Source organism: Cyprinus carpio, unplaced genomic scaffold (assembly GCF_018340385.1).
Source record: "Cyprinus carpio isolate SPL01 unplaced genomic scaffold, ASM1834038v1 S000006624, whole genome shotgun sequence".
NCBI classification, from domain to species: Eukaryota; Metazoa; Chordata; class Actinopteri; order Cypriniformes; family Cyprinidae; genus Cyprinus; species Cyprinus carpio.
The window spans coordinates 249,794-262,104 of NW_024879256.1; the positions used below are offsets into that span (position 1 = coordinate 249,794).

Sequence of the window (12,311 nt, forward strand, 5' to 3'; positions counted from 1 at the left end):
AAACGAGGGAATTATAACTGACTCTTTTAGAATATATGTTAATTATTTGCCTTCCTTCATTTTCCTATTCGTCAAACCATCATGCCATCTGGTGGATAAAGGTAAGGACTACATAGAGATGGATAAATGCATTTACATTTACTTTATTTCTGAAGTCATGTGTCATCAGTCTTTCAAAGTTTATGGACGTGAAATTTTATAATCACAATTATGAGGGCAAAAGTCGTTACTGAGTCAATGTTGCATATGGAATTTTATTGCAAAGGTTCTGAGAGGCAATTTTTCATTCATTTTCACATGGTTCAGGTAAGTGTGACAGACTATTATATTTTTTTGTGTGTGTGTGTTTGGTGTTTTAAATAATGTTTAAACAGAACAAACAACAAATGGACAACACAGCAGGTCTTCAAAGTGTAGTTTATTCGTACAAAATTCAGTAACTTAGGCATTTCCACACTTACAAATTTCATACAATGCATTAAGTTCACAACCTTCAAAAACAACATTCATTTTATCCAAAAAATAGTTCATTTCCACCAGCTCCCATTATCCATCTGTTGCCTATAAGGCTAGCGCACTAAAAAAAGAGAGACACAATTTTGCATTTCGCATTAAAATGTTTTCCACTAAAGAGTAGCCAACACAAAATCCTCGTTCTTGAATAACAAATTAGATAATAATAGCCACACTGAAATCAAGACGGAGATTGCTGTGATTTGAGGTGTTTTCCTTACACTGTATTTATCTTAAAGGGATACTCCACCCCAAAATGAAAATTTTGTCATTAATCACTAACCTCCATGTCGTTCCAAACCCGTAAAAGCTCCATTCGTCTTCAGAATACAATTTAAGATATTTTGAATGAAAACCGGGAGGGCTGTGACTGTCCCATAGACTGCCAAGTAACTAACAGTGTCAAGGTCCATAAAAGGTATGAAAGTCGTCTTCAGAATACTCCATCTGCCATCAGAAGTGCAATCTGGGTTATATGAAGCAACGGGAACAATTTACAAAAACAAAAATAACGACTTTATTCAACAATTCCTTTGTCAACAGTCTCCTCTGTGTCTCTCCATATCACCGTATGCTCTTCTGTGTCATCCACGCCACAAGGATGTGCTGTTTCTACGTGTATTTAGCTTTGATTTGAAAGAAAACAGCGCATCCTTGTGGCGCGGATGACACAGAAGAGCATTAGCAGCATACGGTGACATGGAGAGACACAGAGGAGACTGTTGACAAAGGAATTGTTTCTACGTGTATTTAGCCTTGTTTTCTTGCTTTCTTCGCTTACAAAAAGTGTTCCCGTCGCTTCATATAACCCAGATTGCACGTCTGATGGCAGATGGAGTATTCTGAAGACGACTTTCATACCTTTTATGGACCTTGACACTGTTATTTACTTGGCAGTCTATGGGACAGTCACAGGCCTCCCGGTTTTTCATCCAAAATATCCTAAATCATGTTCCGAAAACGAACTAAGCATTTACGGGTTTGGAACGACAAGTGATTAATGACAAAATTTTCATTTTGGAGTGGAGTATCCCTTTAATATTAGTGTCCACAGGACAGGATTTTAGCACAGTCTTCTAAAGTAGCTTTGTAGTTGTAATAGGATTTACTTTATGTTTGCTTTAGGAATTTTCTGCTTGTAAGCTAAAAGTCATTAAGCTTACAGAAGCCTACCATGTTAAATAAATAATGAGCTTAGTGCTAAAGCTAATTTAATAGTAAAACATCTATATACAAGGTCTTCTTGACCATATTTTATGTTAATTATTAAGGCTGAGCAAAATGAAAAAGCTACAAGAGAAAATTACAGATAGTGTGATGTAAATTAAGCAAATCTTGGAAGTAATTCGTATTAATTAGACTATATAATTATAATTAATAGAATAGTGCCTGTTCTAAACATTTTTAAAATATTTGGTCCTCTGATTGGCTTTCACGCAAGAGCTCAGAGGCACTTCACATAAATAAAAGCAACATTCTTCGCTGGATAAAAGCTGGAGGAGGCACTATAATACACAAAAACACTAAAAGTCTTTGGACTCCAAGAAGCACAGTATGGATTATGGTTTAAATTCACACACAGTGTAATAGCAGATTACTTTCGGTCCACAAATCTAAGGTTGATGGGTGATCCCGGACAGAGCAGGCCATGAGTCTTAGCATGCACATCAGCGGTCTGGGGAGACACCTCAATGTGGAACTTCTGCAGGAGCTGTGATGGAGAAGAACATCAGTACACCATTAGACAAGGGAATTCACATTCAAGTAATATCTGTCTTTATTGCACAATCTGCTTAGCACCACTATGGTGTGGATCTTTTGAATTTTGAGACACATATATAAACAAGCACCTGTGTTAGAGCCAGATGCATCTCCAGCTCGGCTATTCTCCTCCCGATGCAGCTGCGGATGCCGTAGCCAAACGGAATGGAGCCAAAGTTATCAACCCGGTCAGAGGCATCCTTGCGAATCCAACGATCTGGACGGAACTCTCCAGGACGGGGGAAGTTTTCTTCATCCATAGAGGTGGAGTAATGACACAGAGCCAGCTGAGTCTGTGAATACAGGAAGTTGGGAGATTTTTCAGTAAAAACAATAGCTACTATGTTTAGTTATAAGTTATTGATTTAATAGTTATTTGATAGTTTGTGTTTTTATCGTTATAATTTTAATTATTAAATCATATTAATATAATTATTTTGTCATCAAAGTAGATTAAAAAATTCTCCAAAAAATAAAATGCCCCCCTTGAAAGTTCCTGAGGCCTCCTAGTGGGTTGTGAACCACTGATTGAAGTTATTCCCTTTTTGCGTAACAATTGTTTTCTTTTAAAGTGTCTTCTTTTTAACTAGCACACTTTATCTACGTATATCCAGGTCAAGGTAATTAAATCTAGAGCTGCAGGAAAGAAAGGCACGAAACAATGCTTCTACTCGGGCAGCGTTTTGACGTGTGTTTATGAGACAAGCATATAAAAATGTGCTTTTGCATACACATACAGCCATATGATTTATGTTCTTACCCCTTTAGGGATGAAATAACCTCCGACGATCAGATCCTCCTGTGTAACGCGTCCATTTCCAGGCAGAACAGGGAAAAGCCTGCATGCGTTAGAGAGACGGAGGGAAGTGTTTATACTGTTTGATTTTTGAATGATCACTGTATTTCTGTCCTCAGCTCAATAAGCTTGGCAATAAATAATGAGTGGTGGAAAGGGCTTACCTGAGAGTCTCTTTAACAAGCCCTCTAATAAGGGGCAAATGAGCAATATCCTCTCCGGTTGGGACACGCCCACCCAGCACTCTGTCGACTTCCTCAAAAATGTCCTGCTGTATTTTGGGATGTCTTCCCAGAAGGTATGTGCTCCATGACAGTGTGAAAGAGGTCTGTAGAGGGGCAGAGAGGAGAACATTTGATTACTTATTAGAGATTAGTAACATGATCTACACTAATTCCTCTGCTTGGTGCAAAATTAAAGATATCGGGAATAATACATGATATATTTAAGAAATATCATAAAATCTTTTTCAGCCTCCTTTCAAAGATTGCCCATTCAACATCATTCACTCCCCCCCTTTTTAGGCCACCTCTCTCCTCCCCTTCATCCTGTAATGAACCACCTGCCATGCTTCTCTCCATTTATCATTACTTTTATCTCAGATAAATCTCGGCCTAAAAGTGGCTGATGTCATGTGCGTTCAGCTCCAGTGATCAAAATGTTCACCTTTTTGGGTGACTAATTCCTTTTTGGAGCAAGAACCCAAAACAGGCACCTTGCCTCATAGAGGTAAAGGGAAAGCAAGACAGAGAGACAGACAGGCGGAGAGGGAAAGATTATATGACCGGCTTTGGCTCACGATGGCTAATGTGATCATACGGCTGAAAGAAAACGAGAGGGAAAGATCAAAGAGAAGAGGATGCCAACTGACACATCAGTGAAATGGGAGAGTCTTGGCAGGTCTTGTTTATTGTGGGTGAGATGTATGGAGAGAGGTCAGCGTTAGGTCAGGTGAACACAAGAGTTTTTCATGGAGACCTCAGACACCCGTTTACGATTTGACCATTTGAAAAGAGTTCACAGGAAGAGAAAAAGTCGCCTGAGATGCTTTCCTGATGAGGAGGTTAATTTATCATCACCATTAGATGCAAGCATTTCTCCAGCTGTCTCAATACACAATGTGTTTTTTCTGCTTTTTAAATCACCATACACGCATTCACTGCTTGGAGAGACTGCAGCATAACTTCAGTAAAAGCAAGATTAATTTGGGTTACTAAGTGTCTACCATTGAATTTGTGCCAAATTACGAGTCATGAAGCAATGACTTCCCAGCAGCTATTGGACCAGTCCTTACCGTATCCACACCAGCCAGAAGCATTTCTGTCATGTTTGCATAGATCTCTTCCAGATTCATCTCTCTGGTGACCAGCATGTGAGTCAGCAACCCTCCTTTAATCTCTTCGCCTTTCTTCATCTTCTTTTTGATCTCTGAAAGCCTCTTGTCCACATGGATCTGGCCTAAAACACACATTTATACAAACTTTTAACAAAAAAACTGTAGCAGGTGAAGAAGACCAACTTTCGCACAATGACACTGAACCCCACCACAGTTCCCTCTGCTCTTACTGAATTTGAAGAGGCCGTCCCATGAACTGCAGAATTCCTCCCAGGGTTTGGGAATGATGGGCCGCAGCCATTTGGGAATGGCCCCGGCGTACATGGTGGTCTTGAAAGAGCTGAACATGAGGTGCAGTGCAGCAATGTACTCCTGACTCATCTTGGGAATTTCGTTTTCCAAGCAGCCCAGGCGAGTTTCATACAAAATGGTTGCAACACCTAGGAAAGAGTTTAAAATTGTGTTTTTCATAACATATTGATTCACATGTATGGATTTACCATATTGAATCTCCCACAGATAATAGCAATTATTTGCTAAGGTTTTCGTGTGCTAATCTAAATCTTATCTGAATCTTTAATCCACTGTTCTATTAAGAGTAAAGTGAGATCCACAAATAATCACACTACAGAGGGTTTATCAGAAATTTATACTTTCAACTATATGTGCATCTAAGAATTTAGCAGGCCGTTTTTTTTGACATCAGCAAATGACAATTAAAAGATCATTAATATTCAAAAAATACTACAGCTCTAACTATACTGTATTTGTGAAAACGCAAAAAACTTAAACTGAGCTGAGCTAATTAATGTCACTTTTATGTAGAGCTACTTAAACGCTAAAAAAAGTTAATTATATATTTAATATCAGTTATGACGTCATTAAACTTTGCGACACTGACAGAATCACATACAAGGAATTTGTTTTCGTGACAAGCTTCCACAGTGCAACAGAATGTCAACGACAGAACAAAAACACAGATAATAAAAGAACTGAATTTACTGAAACTCATTAAATTAAATTAAATCAATATTGAACTGAATTGAGCTGATTAATGGCACTATTGTCTTCTATAGAGTTAGCTTAAATTCATGTTGTGTCATCATTGATTAACTTTGCAGCAATCAACACTAATCTGAATTGAGCTGATTATAGACTCTATTATCTTCTACAGAGCTGCTTTTGTAGCTAAAATTGCAGTTGTTTCATCACTGGTGAACTTTGCAGCATTGACGGTGTTATTAAACTAAACTGAAAATCTGTATTGTACTGTTTTGTATAAAGTGCTATACAAGTACGTAAAAAGGTGACAAAACAACACTTACATTAAACAAATCTCCACAAAAATTCCTTATCTGTCTGTGGAACATCTGTTACCCAGACTCAGACTCCCTAAATAGCTGGATCAAATTTCATTTTATACAAAGCCCTCCTATTCCTTTCCAGTTAACCACAATAACGCACACTCTGCCCTCAGGCTCACCTTCCATGGCATATTTGAAGAACAGGTCATTGATGTTATGGACAGTCTGTTTGTCGTCCTGCTGGCTACGCAGTGTCTTCACTCTCTCCACCAGGTCGGCCACCACAGCGTTGACGTCAGGGGAGAAAACAGCCACATCTCTGGGCCGCATAACCAGCTGCCGCAGAACACTGCGCATCTTCAGCCATTCATCACCCTCGCTGGAGATCATATAACACCATATATTTGTTATCAGAGACAGGAAAATTTAAAGATATATTGGAATATTGCAGGTTCACAAGAGACAAACCAAGTTACCATCTTCGATTTTATCCATTAGACTACAGCACCCCCCAAGAAAGCCCATCAGTATGTACTTACGCTGAGATGAGTCCAGTAGATCTTCCTCTCAAATCTCTGTACTCCTTCCAGGACTCCATGTTACCTCTCTGAGGAGTCTCACCTTCAGTCCTGAGAACCTGTGCCACCATGTCTCTGTCAGCGATGGACACCACCAGCTGAGGTCCAAATCGAGATTTGAAGATCTTCCCATACTTCTGAGAATGCTCCAACTACAAAAAGATTTGTAAAGCTGATCAATGTGGATTTCAGAAATGCATTTGAACCATATAAATATAATTAACTTTTGATGGATTTCTTTTTTTTCTTGTTTTTGGCTAATTTATTCATCTAAGTCATTTGTTTAGATGTTTCCTTCAAACTGTAAATGCTTTATTGAAATTTACTGACAATATCTATGTCTCCCTAAAGACCGTATGGCTCTTAGCCAACTGCTCAGTATGCATAGGAAGACAATTACCAGTATGGATGTCCCTCATTGTGAGTTTGCCCACTTTCATCCCCCTTCTCAAGTCGTAAGTGCTATTCATACTAAATAAGACAACACAAAGGCACCTCTGTGTCTCCTCAGCCAGAAAACATTTCTAATCTTTCACAGTCCTAAGACGACTTTGTTGCACAACATAACTGTAACTGATCCCTAATATGTAAACCAATGCCAGTCACCACTGGCCATTTTAGATAAGTACTGTGGCGTTTTGGGCTCTGTTTCAGTGCATTAGAATTTGAATTCAACTGGCCATGTTCCACAGGATTTTGAATTGGAATGACATGAAGAGGAATTTCCTGAACTGCAATTTGAAAGAAAATCAAGATACAAACAAGGGTTTTCATCATTATTCCAAATATAACACATAATTCCATCATTAATTACAACTGATTGTGCATATTTTTTTTTTCATAACTGATTAAATATTTGTCTCATATAAATGCAGCTATGTACCTATATGAGACCATGAAAAAAGTCTTCTTTTTAGTGTTTATTTTGTAATACTGCCGTTTGTATGATTTTTGTACTACAATTTTTTTTTTTCTTATCCAGTATTTTGAGGAGACTGTCTCCATTGCCTCCTCAGAGGAAACATCTTGTATATACATACCATATACATAAAAATGTTAACATCTACGTTTTAACATCTAAGCTAGTTTTTTTATTCAAGTCAAAAATATAATTTTAAAAACAAATTAATTTATATGAACACAACAAAATAATAGGGGTTAAATCAGGCCTTCTAAACACCCTGAAGAAGGTCTTGATCTGAAACATTTGTGATTTGTCCTTTTGGGGTGATTAATGTAAAACAACATTAAAAAGTTTATAAATCACCCGTTTTTCTGAAGAAACATTGTCCATTAGTGAAGAGTTCATTTTAGAATATTGTTTTTCTACATTTTAAACACAGACTGTTGATTTATTTTATTTATTTATTTTGATAATTGTATTATCAGTTGTATTAACCTTCTCCCCCTCTCAGTTTCTATTACTCAGTAGATCAGGGCACAGGTGAAGTCAGGAAACGACTCATACACTCAGATATAGCCTAACCACTTTGTTACGTCAAAATAATACTTAAAATGACATGAAAACATGATCTCTGTGGGAGATTTTAGTGAGTAATCAGCTTGGTAAAATTAAAGACTCCATGTCTGTGAATTTACCAAGCTTTGATGACCCTATGACTCAAAAAATGTAAAAGTAGCCTAGTTAAACGTTAACTATTAAAATGAATAGCTAAACATAAGTTCACAAATAAAATATATTGTTTACTGCCTTGAGTTAGCTATTATTTTGGAATAAATGTAAAAACACTAACTTCATGAGATTCATACTTGGCTTTAATAAATGGAATATTGGTTACATTGTTAATGCAAAAATATTAAATTATTATTTTTTTCTTTCTCTGATAGCATAAGCAATGTTGTGACTGCATGGGACATGAATTTACATTTGACTTAAAAAAAAAAAAACCTTTGAGGACTTCCTCCTCATTTTAGAACACAACCCCCGCACACTGCACTGTAAATCAGGAATTGCATTCCTGTGCATTTATATCTTAGTGGGCGCAAATCAGCTGTCAATCTTTATAGCTGGCCATTCTTGAGGTTTTTGAACTGCATGCTATATAATTCGAATTTGATCCTTCGTGTAGACTGCGCCTGGGATAAAATAAGGTTTGTGACTGTCCTTCGCGATGGGGTGGAGACTGCACTCGCCGGTTTATGCAACCCCATAAGTAATCCAACACCTCACGTGTCCGCACTGCACATTACGTAGCCGAGTCTTGACAGTGTTCCAAACAAATAAATCTTTATTTACGTTAAAGTAAACGTTAAAGTTTATTTAACGCTTGTGCAACAACTGTCACTGGCCATTTCTGGCACGTATTTCTGCCAATTCGTAAAATAAAAAGTTACCGAAAGTAAAGTTTAGATAAAATTGAAATATGTGGCTTTTTTGTTAAATGAAACCATATGGATGAGTCTACATGATGGCGTCTGGGTCTTTTCCGCTGAACGTTTATTGAAGGTGTAAACTGTGCACTTGAAGAAACACCATTGAAATGCAAACACAGAAAGAAAGTAACGCGTAACGGTGGTCCCATTTGACCGCTGCCGACTCACCTGGATCTCGTGGATGCGGCTGAATCCATCCCGGTAGAAAAACTCAATGAGGTTCGCCATGGTGCTGGGTCCGGGCATCTCATGGAGGGTCTTCACTCTCGCCACCTTCTGCTCCTCAGCGACGGGGCGCACCATGTTCCCCTCCTTCAGATCCTCCTGACTGTGCGCCGCGATCTCCAGAGAGCCCTTCGCCACGGACTTGTGCAGCCCGTGGGTTTGGAGGAGAAACTGCTTGCATGAGTCCTGCAGCAGACTCTTGCGGGCCAGGTGCAGAATATTGCTTTGAAAGAGACATCTCAAAGACTGTATAGCGTGCCACCAAGTTGAAATCAGGAGTGTCTTGTAGAAGTGGAGGTGTTCGCAGACTGGAGCGAATGCGCACTGATGCGTGGTGCGCAGCGGCTTTTTAAAGGTCCACGGGAGAGGTGTGGGATCAGCGAAAGGGATTTGGACGCTGGAGTTTGGCCCTGGCAGGAACAAGAGGTCCTCACGCATCCCCCACGGCGCAGTGGACGTCGATGAAAAGCTGAAGTGAAGGATTTTCTTTTGTTGCAAAATAAAATGGGGATTACATAAAATTCTATTACAGTCATCACAATTATAAAAAAGTAATTATTTTAAGTCTCTTGAAATGCATAACATTGATGTAAAATGGATGTAATGCCGAAATTATGGAGAAAAAAGTTTATAATGGATATTGTAGCCAATGACGGTCTTTTAGCTTAATAATTATATCATGATGGCAAAAATGAAATAGGCTATTTATCATACGTTTTGTCTAGCCCGCCTTTTTTGATTTGATTGGCCATCTCATTCATTTTGACATTGACAAGAACTGTTAAAATGCGACTTAAAAAACTTTGCACACTCTTAAAAATAAAGGTGCTTCACGATGCTATAGAAGAACCTTGTTTATCTAAATGGTTCCAAAAAGAATCTTTAACATCTGAAGAACCTTTCTTTTTCACAAAAGGTTCTTTGCGGCGAAAGAAGGTTCTTCAGATTATAAAATGGTAAGAAAAAGATGGTTCTTTAAAGAACCTTTGACTGAATGTTTTTTTGTGGAACCAAAAATTTATCTTCTAAATGGAATCTCTGTGAAGAACCTTTTGAAGCAGCTTTTATTTTTAAGAGTGTTCTTGGTCATCCTAACAACAAAACAAAGCGGTGCGTAATGCATGGCAGCAGATATTATGACATAGGATTCATAATACAAGATATATCAGTTAATACTGAGGACGGTTTGGCTATAGGCTACTTCTAAATATTGGGGGGACTTGTCCCCCTCTGGTGGTGGGCCCTGTAAAAATAAGATTCGGATTTCGTATTCCTGCGTGTGTTTGTTATTTGGACAAATGAGTGCAAATGTATTTTTTGAGTTCATGTACTCAAAAGGTAGGCTATATGTTTACTTTTAAAGTACTAATATGCACTAATAGGGGCAAATAAGGTACAAAGATGTACCTTTTAGCCCTATTAGTGCATAGTACCTTTTAGCCCTATACTGCCCCCTTTTTCTGAGTGTCCCATCAGGCGCTTTGAATCAAGTGTGTAGTTTGGGGGCACATGAGGTAAGGACCTCTATTTTATACGAATGCAAATCTCGTCTGAGCATTGCTCAGCTCTGGGTAGGACACAATTGGAAAACTTCACACAAAAACACTTGTTTTTGAAGTCCTGGAAAAAGGGGGATTCATCTCCTTTGAACAACTTGTACTCTTGTATTTAGACCCTCTTTTTTTAATAACAAGAGAAAAATCAAGCTCAGGAGTTTCTGCTGCCAGATTCTCATCCTAAGAATTAAATACGAATCACTGATTCAATTTCAGCTTCAGAAAAAAAAAACTTTTGTGTGTTCCATTGCCTGCCTCTATTTAAATCTTTCTTTATCCTTCATTAAACTGTTGATCACTTTAACTACACATGCAGCAAAGACACAGAAGAAAAGCCCACTGATTATCCTTTCTAGAGAATTCACATGTTTTCTTGGCATCAAAACTGCTGTCTCCGAGCCAAGCAGATCTAGATATTTAAACGGGAAAAGCCCCAAACACTACCATCTCAGAAGACTCAGAGATGGAGATTGCCTTTGTGTTCTTATACCAGTGTTTGGCAATCGCAGGTGCATTAGGCTTATCACCACATTTAACTATAATCATATTAATAAATCACAATCCTCTAATCCTTTAATCTCCATACATTGTTTTTATCATGTAGCTGATTTTATTGTTTGGTGCACGTGCAAAGAGCAGAAAGGACTCGGGTAAAGCGGTTCAGTGGGCACAACAACAATCTGGCACAAGATACAGAGAGACTAATCACTAGTAACAGGGAAGGAAATGCAATGAAGTAGAGCTGGTAAAGCAAATGAACTAATAACAAGGTGACTAAGGGCAGAACCAAGACATGAGACCAACAGAAGAGCACATGACAAACAGCAACAAACACAAGTCAAGAGAGCACATGGCAGCTTAAAGGGATACTCCATCCCAAAATGAAAATTTTGTCATTAATCACTTACCCCCCATGGGTTTGGAACGACATGGGGGTAAGTGATTAATGACAAAATTTTCAGTTTGCGGTGGAGTAACCCTTTAACTCAATCATCAGCCGTGTGCTCAAACGAGAGCCAAGAGAAGTGTACTCAGCACGGACGTCAGGATCCTGCAATGACTTGAAATTCCAAGTACAAAATACTAAATTATGTTTTAAAATTATGTTCTCTACATTGACATAGCTGCTGCAAATTAAATGAAATAATGCAAACAAGATAATTTAAAGGAATCTTCATGCTTTTTACTGTAATGATTTTGTTAAATATATAAATATACAGTAGTCAAAAGTTTGTAATAATTTAGATTTTAAATGTATTTGAAAGAAATATCTTATGCTTATAAAAATGCTTTTTTTAAATTTACAAACACACACACACACACATGTACACACATTTATGGTTATATACACAGTATATTACAGTACACACATTTATAATATTAATAAATATTAATATTCAATTGATAATATTAATGATAATGATAATAATACAGCCATTATGTATTATAATAATAAGAGCCATTATTAGAGCACCAAATCAGCATTTTTGAATAATTTATTAAGATTCGTGTGCAATTGAAGACTGTAATGAGAGTAATGATGTTGAAAATTCTTACTATATTTTTTTGATTAAATAAATACATGAACTTAAAATCCAGCTCTGCCTTTCATTAGTTTGTACACTGAAGAATGTGAGGCTTGTTTCTTTTAATTTCCATCCATAATGAGGTTACAAACTCAGGTATTAAGATGAATAGGGATTCCGGATTTCTCCTAGTGGCTGGGCCATTGTGAGAAGAGGATTAGATTTGCAGGCACAAGAGATCAAACAAGTTCATTGTGAAAACAAAACATTGCATTCAGTAGATGTACAGTGAGACAAACACACAAAGACTTTATTTCCACCC

General features: G+C 37.7%; 1 protein-coding gene across 1 annotated transcript; it reads right to left on the reverse strand.

The window, feature by feature from the left end:
- Positions 1-1,444: 1,444 nt before the first annotated feature.
- On the reverse strand, positions 1,445-9,345 carry LOC109045192 (cytochrome P450 27C1-like). The gene is made up of 9 exons (XM_042754954.1): positions 8,851-9,345; positions 6,250-6,440; positions 5,890-6,089; positions 4,637-4,846; positions 4,365-4,528; positions 3,235-3,398; positions 3,035-3,113; positions 2,364-2,567; positions 1,445-2,224 (listed from the first exon to the last, which is right to left on the reverse strand). Exons 1-9 carry the CDS (start codon positions 9,343-9,345, stop codon positions 2,108-2,110), a joined length of 1,824 nt encoding a protein of 607 aa, XP_042610888.1. The 3' UTR covers positions 1,445-2,107.
- Between the last annotated feature and the right edge of the window lie 2,966 nt (positions 9,346-12,311).

Bases quoted from the DNA above. Each gene is read 5' to 3' on its own strand.
- LOC109045192 (XM_042754954.1), bottom strand. From the start codon at position 9,345: ATGCGTGAGGACCTCTTGTTCCTGCCAGGGCCAAACTCCAGCGTCCAA. The intron at 3,114-3,234 runs GTAAGCCCTTTC...TAACGCATGCAG, and splicing joins CTTGTTAAAGAGACTCTCAG to GCTTTTCCCTGTTCTGCCTG. The intron at 2,225-2,363 runs GTGCTTGTTTAT...TCTCCATCACAG, and splicing joins TGCATCTGGCTCTAACACAG to CTCCTGCAGAAGTTCCACAT.